This window comes from Silurus aristotelis, assembly GCF_946808225.1.
Source record: "Silurus aristotelis genome assembly, chromosome: 19".
Lineage (NCBI taxonomy): Eukaryota > Metazoa > Chordata > Actinopteri > Siluriformes > Siluridae > Silurus > Silurus aristotelis.
Genome location: NC_139592.1, coordinates 20,589,187 through 20,601,982, shown reverse-complemented (window position 1 = coordinate 20,601,982; position 12,796 = coordinate 20,589,187). Strand labels below are relative to the sequence as shown.

The following is a 12,796-nucleotide window of genomic DNA, read 5'->3' as shown; positions in this document are numbered from 1 at the left end:
TCTGTATAGTGTACAGTGTCAGCTGTACGCTCATCTTTCCCTATTTGAGTAATTGCTTGAATAGATTAGTCATAACAAAATTTCAATTAAAGAACTTGTAGAGAATTTCAAGAATTTATATATATTATTAGATAACATTCCCCCTGCTTAAGGTTTAGTGTCAATCATCAATGCATTTCTTTTTAATTTTAAAAAGTTAGTTTTTATTTATACTGTATTTAAAAAAAAAATTTGCCCAGTATAAACATCACTAAATATCACTTTTCTGTCATTTCTGGGTTTTTTTCTAAATGTGTTTGCTTTTTCCTGTAATCATATGAAGGGGGGAAAAAAATGCACAAACAACAAAAAAAAAGAAAAGAACACAATGAAGCACTTCACCTACTGTATTCTTGATAGTGTGTGATTGTTTAATATAAGATGATGAGTGACCGAGTGCTGTATGAGTAATTTTAGTATTATAAGTGATTTTATGATTTAGAATTTCCTCTGAATAGAATTGCGAGGCAGATGAGTCGAACACTAGCACAACCAATTTTACCCATGAATTCAAGTAGAAAAAAACCCCACTAGAGCTGTGACTTGAACTGACCCAGATACTACCATACCTGGGAAGTCCAACACACTGTAATCAATCTCTTACTATCCTATTTATTATTATGACCCCACACCTTTTAAATAACCTAAATGATATCCGAGTATAATGTAAGTCATTGGTGTTCACCAATGGTGCTAATGTCCTGGTGCTAATGCTGGTAAGGTCCATTATGCAGACAAACAACAAAAACCTTTACATGTCCCTGTGCTGTTTGTGAATGTGTCGTAATCTACACAGAGTGAGTGGATGGATAATTATTTCATTCATGTTTGGCAGTATTAGGCTGCAGCTAAACATTTATCCGTAATTTATAAGAGTTTTGATGGAAACCCGTAAATGAAAAGTAGATTCAAGGGCAAAAGGTGAATGCCTCAAACACGAGATACTCCTACGACAGTGTTATAAGGGTGGATATCGTTATAGGTCATGCTATAATAAGGACCTGTGTGAAGCTGACACACACCACGTGGAGGAATTTGTAGTGCTTTTAATTTAGACTGTGATGTTTTTCATTTCGCTGACTATAATCAGACTAGGCAAATAAAATTAAAGGTTTGACAAGGCATTTAGTAAAACCATAGGATCGATTATTTATTTAAATATATATATATATATATATAATTACAGTAATCCCCCGCTTTACCGCAGTTCGAAACTTGCTGATTTTCCCGGTCTCTCGCAGTTAGCACGAGTTTTTGTGGAGTTTTATGTTGAAATAATGAAATTTATAATTATAATAATAACTATAAAATAAAGTAGAATGTTAATACAGTACAGTACTGTATACATAAAATAGCATTTTTGGGGTGGTGTCCATTTATCGCGGTTGGTTTTGGAACGTAGCCACCGCAATAAACAGGGGATTACTGTGTGTGTGTGTGTGTGTGTGAGTGAGTGTGTGTGAGTGAGTGTGTGTTAGTGAGTGTGTGTGTGAGTGAGTGTATATGTAAAAACAAATGAAGGCATTGATTACCAGAGGAACGAAAACGTGTTAAGAAGAATTCCTTGTCATGGAATGTTCTTATTTAATCCTCAGATAATAGGGTGTTCTCTGCACCGCGTCGTAATTCCAGCTGTTGCACAACATCTGGTACAGAAACGTTGCAGCTTCACACAAAATTCACAGACACAGTACACAGTAATAGAGTATATACTACATGTATTTCTTTTTTAAAAACCAATAGGCAAAATAGCCCATCCCACCTAAAGAACCCATTAAGAAGGATGCGCCAAAGAAGGAGGGTGGCTTCTTTTTTACCATTCGGAATGCGTTAGGTAGAACCGCCGACAGTAAGGTGGTGTGGATGTCTCCCAGCACTTTGCGGAAAGCGTAACGCTTCTGCACACGCTCGAAAAACGACTGGAGGTTGGGTCTGCTTCCATCCTCCCAGTATTTCTTTGAAAGTCCCAAGAACTTGAGCCTGTGCAACGTTGCTCCTAGACATATATCAGCTACTGTAAAGTCAGGTCCGCAAAGCCACAACTCGCACGTTTGACCTGTTTGCAGGGAAGCAGGGTTATAAGTCAGTATTGTCTATATTTATAGGATTGTGCAATACTGATTTTACCTTGGTTTTTCTTTTTTCAGTATAAACAAGTTAATTGTCCAAAACCACATAAAAATGTCTTTCAATTTTATTTTTGGGTGACTTGCACTAATAAATTTGTAGCTTATGTGCACAATTTGCAACAGTTTCAAATAGGTTTAGTAATTAAATACATTCACAGATAAATGTAACTGGATATCATGGCTAAATATAATATCATGCAGGGATGATAATCTTATCATCACACAAGCCTTCTATAGTACATCCTGTATGTTTAAAATCCAAGAACTCAAAATTCAAAACAGTTATGACTTTTAGCAGAAAAATGCTAGAATGGCTTCCCAAAATAACCCTGAATTTATACTTAACATCATCATGTGGATTGTACATGACTACAAAGATTGGGGGGTTATAATCCTTGTAATTCCACCATGGTGCACTATATGGCGATGAACTAAGAGCCATAAACACAGCTACTGACAAAAATAAATAAATAAAAAAAATAAAAAAATGTAATAAGGTGTAATCCCAACCCTATGCCATTTGTACACATCTTGAAATACTGAAATAATAAAAAAGCAGTGAATATTTATGTCAGACACCATATGGTTAAATCATAATTTGGGGTTTTTTAAATTTTTTTATTTGAAATTGTTTACTATTATAAACAAACAGATTTAAGAGCAGCAATGTCAATGTGTTATTGTTCACGTTCTCGATTTTTCTTTTGTCAGTGTAATGTGACCTGTTCCCTAGAATAACATAGCAGGTATTAATAAACATTATGTGAATGTTAAAGTAGGAAAGAAAAAACTTGCCTTTATATTCTAGTTTCCTCTTTTCAAGTTCTGCCTCTACCTGGTCTAATACCATTGCCAACTCAACAAGGATCTTCTTCAGGTAGTTCACATTATCATGATCCAGTATCTTTGCCTGGTGGAATAAAATAGATTTGTGAAATAATACCCTGTGCCAAAGACATTCATTTAAACTCATTTCAAGTTAAATCATCCAAAAAACACTAGCTGAATCAAAAGCTTCTGACAATACTTCAAACTGCATACAAGGCATAAGTTTATAATAGTGTTATAATGCATTATTCCTGTTACAGTAACCTTAAACAGGTAACATCTACATAAGTGAATAATAGAGGTTCAATAACAGACGTTATCTATGAAACGATTAAAAGGTAAAACATGCTGTCCTAGAGTTGATAAATAAATACAATCGCATTCAAACCCAGCTGCCATCCCAATCCCTAAATGTTTTTATGTGAACCCCTTGTCATACCACCTTACCATGAGTTTTTTCTGCTTTGAAAGGTGTGGCTCTGTCAGCTGTGGCTCCTCATGGTCCAGCTTCATCAGTTCAGATGCTGCATTGGCCAAGTGTCCTAAAAGAGTGAGATGATCCCAAGAACTTTCATCAGCAGGCACTATGCAGCATCACTAAGATAATATAAATGTAGCAATTTCTTTTAGCAGTGCTTGGTTCTCAAATTTGTTAGGGGAAAGAAAGCCAACAATCTGGTAATAAACCAGAACACTTTGTCAAAAAACCTTTTGAAAAAGTCAAATTATAAAAGATAAAAATGAGTTCTAGTGTTCTTCTTGGGAATAATAAGATTCCCCATGATATTAAAGAGTTCAGTGAGCAGATGTGAGGATATCTTTCATCACAAATATGAAACAGATTTGGCAAAGAATTAAGCTTTAATGACGTTTGAATGCTTGAAAATCAAACAGCAAAAGGGGATCCACACACATTTTACATAAATTATATTTATTAGGGTTTATGCAGGACTTTCCTTTTCCTCATTAAATCCAAAATAAGACTTTGGGCTGAATCAGGACTAATGGTTTGATTTACTGGTCTGTTTCATTGCATAATGCATGTGCAATGTGGTTCGGAATGAATCAGCCATATCCAATAACAGGGGCCTTTGCATAAACCAGCAAGCATTCTTCTGTAGCTGGGGTTCATGCCAATGCAAGGTCAACATTTGATCCCATCTCAAGGGCTTGCCATTAATCAGCTAGTCTTGAAGCATTTTAATGCAGTTGCAGTTTATGACATTGAAAGTTTGTTTCCAGATGATCGGTTTGATAATCCACTCAAACCAAATGGTAAAAGACAGGCTTTTTGCTCTTTGAATGGAGATTTGTGTCATTCACGATACCAGAATCAAACAGCTCAAAACCACCATAAAAATATCACGTCTGCAATGAAGCAGTTTCAATATAAAGCACCAAATTGTGGTATCACTTACTACGAATTTCAGCAGTGGCATACTTTGGGATCATGGAGTCAGTGGTGAGCTCAGGGTGGAGGATGCAGCCATGTGTGTAGGCATCCATGGGCAGGCCATCCAGAAGCTCCCGATACTGCTTCACCCGAGCATTGATGGGAGTGCCTTCTTCTGGAATAAGCTGGGATATTGTATCTGTAGCAACATAAAAACACGTACAAATCCCCTTATTACACTGACTGCTGAAAATCCGGAACTATTAGCCTGATATCAGCTCCTTTAAGTGGAATCTCCCTTTGAGCAGATGATTTGTTACTTCACAGATTGGAGTTAATTCCTTTTTTCTGAAATAACTTGAATTAGTTTAACCATGTGTGCACCAGCTGTATTAAGCCATTGCGTAAGATTTACAGAATAAAGTAGAAGGAACAGCCAACTTTTGATTAAAGTCATTGAAGACATTAGTTTTGTCTCAGCACAGTTGTCACATAGGAATAAAAAAGGCTTTGTAGCTAGAACTGTAGAAGAAAGACAGGCCACACGTTTCCAACCCTATCTATAACATCTTGATGCATTAGGGACACTGGATAAAAGCAGCCTGGCCACCCTCCAGCCGACTGACTAAACAGCCTCTACCCTGCACCTGCACGTCTTCATCAGGCTTGGGGTGAGAGCTGCCACAAATCAACCTCCAAGCACAGAATCATAACAGTTCCTTGTGAAAAACATTCTACCTCAGGATTGATTCAACATCGGTCTGTGAAAGCCACACCACTGCACAGGATAGGCTGGACTCCATTACCACATTTGTTTTAACTTTTATGTACTAAGAAAAGGTTAAATGGTTTGAGTCCTGGAGGAACACAACTTTCCGAATGTACAAGAATTTGGCCACGCAGTTCACAACTGGGCCGACATGGGAAGTATTGCTGCCTTAAAACTTCTGGATCCAGGATTTGATTCCGACAATATCTAATCTGACTTAGACTGGATGAAGTTTCCCATTCCCTTCATCATCTCTGGTTTCCTACCACATGTGAACATGCTTTTGAAATCAGGGTCTATTTCTACCTTGCACCCAGCTATCCCAAGATCAAAGATCTAAAAGTAAAATTTAACCCCTTTTGATTCACCTAACACCTTGACAAATAAACAGAAAACAATATTAACAAAATGCAATATTAATGCTCTTCATTAATTCGGACTATAAGCCGCTACTTTTTGAACCCCTCAACTTAAACAACGAAGCGGCTAATTTATGAATTTTCCCGGTTTCACAAACTTCAAGCCAAAAAACTAGACAACGATGCCAAAAGATAAACTCCCAAGAGAAATAGTTGTGAAACGAAGGAGGAAGACAGTGAACAATGACTTACTTGGTAGGCTACTGTTTAGATACAAGTCGTTGTAACGCTTTGAGTCTGGGTCATGGGAGAGTTCGCTAACTCCAGTTGCAACAGAAATCATATAAGCACAGACAGGTTTCCGGAACTCGTGCTTTTTAATTTTTCTTGGCAACAGTGTTAAGGGTTAGTCAAAGAAACTTAGAAATCAGCATCAGAAAATAATAAGGACATAATCCTCATCTTGAACACACGCAGTAATACCGGGAGAATGCAGTGCCAGGCTATTCCCAAAATACCGCTATGCTCCTAAAGTAAGCGCAACATAGTTCTCCCGTTAAACCGTGTGTAACGTGTCTTTCGTTAAAGCCTGTGTAAAGGACATTAGTGTAGCGGCTTATAGACAGGTGCGGCTTATTTATGTTAAAAATAAAAATATTTGTAAAATTCAGTGGGTGCACCTTATAAATGGGTGCGCTTTATAGTCCGGAAATTACGGTAATAATTCAATGTCACCAACTTTAGAAAATATTATTTAAATGGAACCAGGAATTTCTAATCACAAAACATCAGAGGTCATCTCACAACCTAGACAGGTGGATCCCTCAAGACATTAGCCATATCACTGTCATCATGTTTGCTGATAACAAGCTACTATGGGGCAAATGCCTAATCAGGAGCAATCAGCTTTTCAACAGGGAACTTCTTGACTTGCTTGCTGCCTGGTGCTGGAGCAACTACACTGTTAGTGTTTAATAGCTAAAGAAAAATGGGTTGTCAACATCACTAACTTTTACAATGAAAGCCATGCAGTTGAGTCTTTGAATACCTTGTGACTTGTGTGTTTTAAAACCTCAAGTTGTCCACCAACAGTGAAGTCTTCCAAAACCCTTACACTTTTTAGAAATTAAGCTATTAAATAACTTTAGGAGAAAGACTATACAGTAGAATTGTAATTGGAATATATATAAATACCAATGTTTCTTTCTCCAACAGAGACAGAAAGCCTGCTATACCAGTGTCTAGTGTTTTCAGCTCAACCACTTTTTTGTGTCATTTTTACTGTTAATGTCATTTAGTTAAGTTGACATTGTCATCACTTTTTTTTTTTTTTTTTTTTTTACAAACTATTGTAGAAAGAATCTAGCACCATTAAAGTATGAAAACTCGGTAAAAGGACACATACTAGCAAAATATTTTCTCAGCACACAGACCAGAGTTTTGCCACAGATCAGTGTTAAGTCAGAATTTTAACACTTACCACCCACAAAGTTCGTCTCTATGTATTCAATTATTTGGTTGTAATCGCTGACAATGATGTCTCCATGTATGAAGACAGGCACTTCCTCTCCCAGGTTAAGCCTCATAAACCAGGGTTCCTTGTGCTCAGTCAGAGGTAGACTTACATCCCGCTCTTCACACAGAAGACCCTTCTCGTTAATCACCAGACGCACCTGCCAGACAAGAAACTCCAGTTCAAGCACATATTAAATTACATTTTTTTTTTACATTCAGTTATGATACAGGGTTCTTGCATTTACCTCATGAAAAAAATCAAGACTTTTTATGTTATGTTTCACTTTTATGTTTTAAATCTGTTCCAGACAATCTATGTACATATTTATGTCTATTTATAATTAAGTCTTTACAGAACAAGTTATAGCTTTACCTGTTGGAAAACACTGACACTGGAGACTCCTTCCAAAATAACATCAATTCAGCAGCAACAATTAAGCATTTTTGAACAGATTTATGTAGTGCTTCCACCATTTAAGTCAATGTGTTTGGTGTTACTGTTGAAATGTTACACAGACTACAACTATCTAGTAAAGTGTAAAGATTGATTTAGAAGTTGCTGCTGTTACTGAAAACTAATTAGCACCATTTGACCAATTAGAAATGAGAATACAGCAGTGCAGTACAAAGCATTATATTGTAATATTATGGAACAGGTAAATATTATCAGTTAAGTAAAAGTGTTTTAAGTGAGACTCTTATAGATGTTTGATCAATGATACCTAATATGCTCCATGAAAGTCTCCTGCTTGTCTGTACAGCATGTCCTAAAACAGATGCGGCCTGGACACAATTATTATTAACTGTCACCATAGACTACAGAAAACAATCACTAGACCGAGGTTTATTTTTCTTTTGATTTTGAACTAGGTTAGCGCACAGCGAGTCACTTGTGGTTGTAAATGAGAAGCATTATGCCGCTAGATAATCCTCCTTGACCTTTCAGCACCATTCATCATGGTCAACCACAAGATTCACTTGTCTATCCTCGTGAGTCTTAAAATTCCTGAAAGGTTTTTTATATTCCAAGGGACTGATGTATCAAATGATGTGGAGGGGATCAACGTCTGTTTTATACGGATTCTCCACTGGTCTCCCACAAGGCTCAGTGCTTGGTCCTCTTCTGCTCTCCCCTTTATACCCACACTTTTGGTGACATCATATTCTTACATGGCTTTTCATAGCATTTTAAATGACACCTTATCCTCATAGTTTTTTTCTTAGACACTCTGTATGAATTTCTGATCGACATCATAAATGGCAGCTCATGAGTTAAAGGCCTAGTAAAACCAGCTGATGTTAATTGATACAGATCTTGCAATTCTCTTGGAAAACTCAGCTCTCCACATCTATGACTACATCGAAACCTTGGGATGACCATGGACAAAAAACTGTCCTTCTCGCCTCGCTAAACCATTGCTAAATTGACATAAGTTTGCGACTCATTCTGATGAGGTCTTTCTTTGCCTACTCTGTAGCCTCTGTGACTCATTCAAAATACAACTGAATGCTTTTTTTCAACCTTCCCAATTTTTCAACCTTTTCCCAAACTACCTCATTGCTATGCTCCCTCCACTGGCTTCCTGTACCTGCTGCATCAGATTTAAAACACTGATGTTTGCTTGCAAAGCCCAAAATGGACCAGCACCCATCTTCCTTAATGCATTTGTCACACCCCACTGCGTCCTCTTGCACTGTTTGGTTGAACCCACCATCTCTCAGAAGTCATGCATTAATGCTGTTCTCTATTCTGCCGCCTAGGTGGTGAAATAAACTTCCTCTAACTGCCCAAAGAGCTGAGTCACTGGCTGTCTTCAACGAATAGCTAAAAACCTCTCTCTGTATAAAAAAACAACAACAAGACAAGAAATCCCCAATAGGTTAATATGCCTAGACTCCTACCTGGTGAAACATTATAAGATTGAGAGTGATGATGAGATAATGAGAGTGTTTATTGATAAGGATATATATTTTTTTACATTTCTATGATAAAGCTTTCCGCTAAATGCAGTATGTGTAACTGTAAATGTAAATGTACTGTTTGCCTTGATGTTTTGTGGTTGTCAGTAAATGTAAATCAACTTTGTTCTAAAGGTGTTTAGTAATTTCTGAGTCTACAAAGAAAATGTGTTACTGAAACTTTTGTAAATCCGACAGGAAGTGTTGGTTTGTTTTGAACTACAAAATAAAAAAATTCTAAATTTCTTTACTGAAGTCATGATGGTGTCATAACTATACAAAATTTACAATAAACTTGTTGGTAAGTGATAAAAGTATCAGCAAAAATTTCACAGAGAGAACTAGGTGCAAGCCAAAGTATATGAATTAATTAAACCTAGACCCACTTTATATAAAACAGAAAGCATTTCTAATTCTTAGCTTTGTCAAAGGGTCACTTATAAGGTGTGAGAGAAAGATATAAGGCAAATGAAACTATTTTGAATATAGACAGTGTCTTGTGGAAGCTCAGTGGTTATGGCTTGGAAACTAGTGCTCAACTAGAAGACTTACAGAATTACTCTTGGTCTTGATGCATTATTCGGTTGCATCTTATTTCAACTTAAAGTTGCTTTGGATAAAAGTAATTGTTGCTAGAGAGGTAACAGAGTCGACATCCTATATCGACATTGGATCAACATCAGCAGAAAATGCTGAATCGGCCATCAGAGGGGAAAAGAACAAACAAATCTATTAAATTTTAATGCAAAAGTAGTACAGAAAAGTGCTCCAATTACACATCACTGAAAGCTTAATAGTTTAAATATCAGTTCACTATCAGTTCAGTTTAATGAAGAACTAGTCCGTATCTCTATAGAATGTAATGCAAAATAATAAATATAAAAAAAAACCTGAATGTGCTTCTAAATAATTTAAGTCTTTTATATTCTAAAACTAGGCTAAAATAAAGTTAAGAGCTTATCATAGGTACACCAGTGTAAGGTAAGAATACACCACAGAAGGGATGCCACTAGGCACCATGTACCCACTTTTACACAGTCAGGAATAATTTAAGGTTGCCAATCCACCTATTAATAGAACAATAGCTCAGGATCCAACTGGGAATACTGAAGCTGTGAAGCACTAAAATCACCCAGAATCAAATAACTAATAAATATATACTTCTACTGCTTATTATTATTATTATTATTATTATTATTATTGTTATTATATTACCGGTAACTGTATTGGCCCTAGTAATGTTTCAGATCATCTTTGGTTTTTTGTGTGGAATGCACCGGAAATAAATCTTGTGCATTACAGTATGTATCCTACATTGTTAGTCCATTTGTGCAGACAAGCTGTTTCCACTTTAATCACAACATTAAAGTAATTTGTTTCGTTCCATTTCATTAAATTAACAAATTAATAAATATCGATTCAGCACTCAAATCAGCTGCAGTATAGCAATCATGCCTGTCATTTGGTGCTGAGAGCAAACCAGAGGCACATTACTTCTACATCTTACATTTTACAACCATATAAGTCATATTACTGAAAATGTAAATTAGGGGGCACAGTTGAGTTACATCTCACAGATGCTCAATAAGATTGCGATCTGGAGAATTTGGAGGCCGAAATCAACATCATGAGCTCATTCATCATCCATTCCTCAATCATTTCTGAAAGAAATTGCAATTAAGTTGCAAGTTGCAATTAAGGAATGCAGTTGCCATTAGGTGTTTGACTTCAACAGTTAGTTAGGTTGGTTGTAGACGTTAAAATAACATCCACAAAACTGCAAAACAATGTCCAGAGAATCATACTGTCTCCCCCAGCTTGCTGTCTTCCCATAGCACATCCAAGTGACACACATGTGCCTGTCACAAATAACGTGATTCATCATACCAGGCCATCTTCTCCATTGCTACATTGTCCAGTTTTGCTAATCTTCTTCCTATTGTAGATGTGTTGTCTGGTGGGCAGGGGTCAGCATGGCCACTCTGCTTAGCCCCATATGCAGTAAGCTGCAATGAACTTTGTTCTGAGGACCATATAACAGAGCTATGTTTGTGCAATAGCAGCTCTGCAGTGGGATTGGACCAGGCAGGCTAGCTTTCAGTCCACAAGCACCATAATGTTCCTTGAGTGTCTATGAACCTGTCACCAGTTCACTGGTTGTCCTTTCTTGGACACCCCAAAAGACTTGCTGATTTCACTATGCTCTGACCCAGTCGTCACAAGCTGGCGATATAAAAATCAAGAACTGGCTGCTCACTTGCTGTCTAATATATCACACACTTTGGAAATACTATTGTGACAAAAATATTCAATGTTATCCATGTCACCTGTCAGTAATTTAAATTATATGGCTGATTGGTATATACACACCACTTATCTAATTGTGAATCAATCCAGACTAATGGTTTCATCTGAGTCATAATTTGGTGTTGAGACATTTCATTGACTTGCTGGATAATGTGTCTGCTCACAGGATGCTGACATTAAAAGGTCGGCCTCATAAATGCAGCTCAGCTTGTAAGGTAGGTGGGGAGAAGATCTGTTCGTGACTTCCATTTTAGCCAGCGGCTTCACTACTTTACATAGGCCACTGTCCAGCATAGCTGACAGTCGGAAAATTTGATATGATGGTGAATCATGGATTTCACAGATTTCCATGATGTCGGCAATCTTTAGGACTGCGATGTACTACATGCTCAGAGCTATGCTGGCCACATGCTCTCAGTGCCATCAACCAGTGCTATATACTGCTTACAGTCAGCGTTTGTTCATTTTTTTAGCCCACTCATTTTTATGATTAATTTAGAGTGTCATCCTCAAAGGCAAGCTTTGTGTCTCTGACCATGCACAAGGGTCCAAGCTTTAAAAATAGGTCATGCATTCTCCAAAATCAATCAGATACTACATATTCTTTATTGCTCAGGAGATCTGCAGCTATATATTTATAAATAAAACTAGGCAATGATGTGCCAGCATTTGTGTGTTACAATGAAGCATGTAGAAGGTGAATATACATGAATGCAGTATAGCAAGTGGGTCCCACTGCATAGCATGCAATGTACTGCCAGAGCTCCTCCATTTTGCTAGCTGTGTGTTTACCTTTTGCGAGCTGAAAGACTGCGTCCAGTGGTACAAAACGAGCCGGTCTTTAGAGAAGGGCTTGTGTTCCACTGGTGGGTCGTGACTCTCCTCTCCGTCCGCGAGCTTGTCGTCCTCGCCCATGGCCGAAATGGGCCACCAGCTGCAGTTGGTGGGGGTGACATGGTTGGAAGACGCCATGACGGAGGATGCTCGTGCGTGCGAGAGAAAGGGTACCAATAGGGGAGGGATTAAAGAAAGAGAGAGAGAGAGAGAGAGAGAGAGAGAGAGAGAGAGACTGTGCAATAACAGCGCGCGCTGTCTCCACAGCATCCTCAAATTATCCTGTATTCCTGGCTGCTCTACTGGAGCTTGTTCCATATATTAAAAAAGTTCAGAAATGTATTAATTTTAATGTTAATGAAGAGATATTTGCATCACATTGATGCACACTACATCAACCTAAAAGCCTTGATGGTACATGCAGCCTGGAGCGCGAGCGCACTATAACCTTAAAACGAGACACACACCCCCCTCCTATTTCCGTTAAATATGTCTTCTTACCTCCAAGGTCAAGAGTAAAGTCTCACCTGATCTTCGAGGTTTCTCAAACTATTTGCCCTCATGCAGGGAGCCCTTTAACTACTAAATATATTCCATCTATCTATCTATCTATCTATCTATCTATCTATCTATCTATCTATCTATCTATCTATCTATCTATACA

General features: G+C 37.5%; 1 protein-coding gene across 1 annotated transcript; it reads right to left on the bottom strand.

Moving 5' to 3' along the window:
- Positions 1–279: 279 nt before the first annotated feature.
- Positions 280–12,426, bottom strand: gdap1l1 (ganglioside induced differentiation associated protein 1-like 1). Its single transcript, XM_083569602.1, has 6 exons — positions 12,091–12,426; positions 6,998–7,190; positions 4,415–4,588; positions 3,444–3,538; positions 2,964–3,078; positions 280–2,095 (listed from the first exon to the last, which is right to left on the bottom strand). Exons 1-6 carry the CDS (start codon positions 12,400–12,402, stop codon positions 1,752–1,754), a joined length of 1,233 nt encoding a protein of 410 aa, XP_083425728.1. The 5' UTR covers positions 12,403–12,426; the 3' UTR covers positions 280–1,751.
- Between the last annotated feature and the right edge of the window lie 370 nt (positions 12,427–12,796).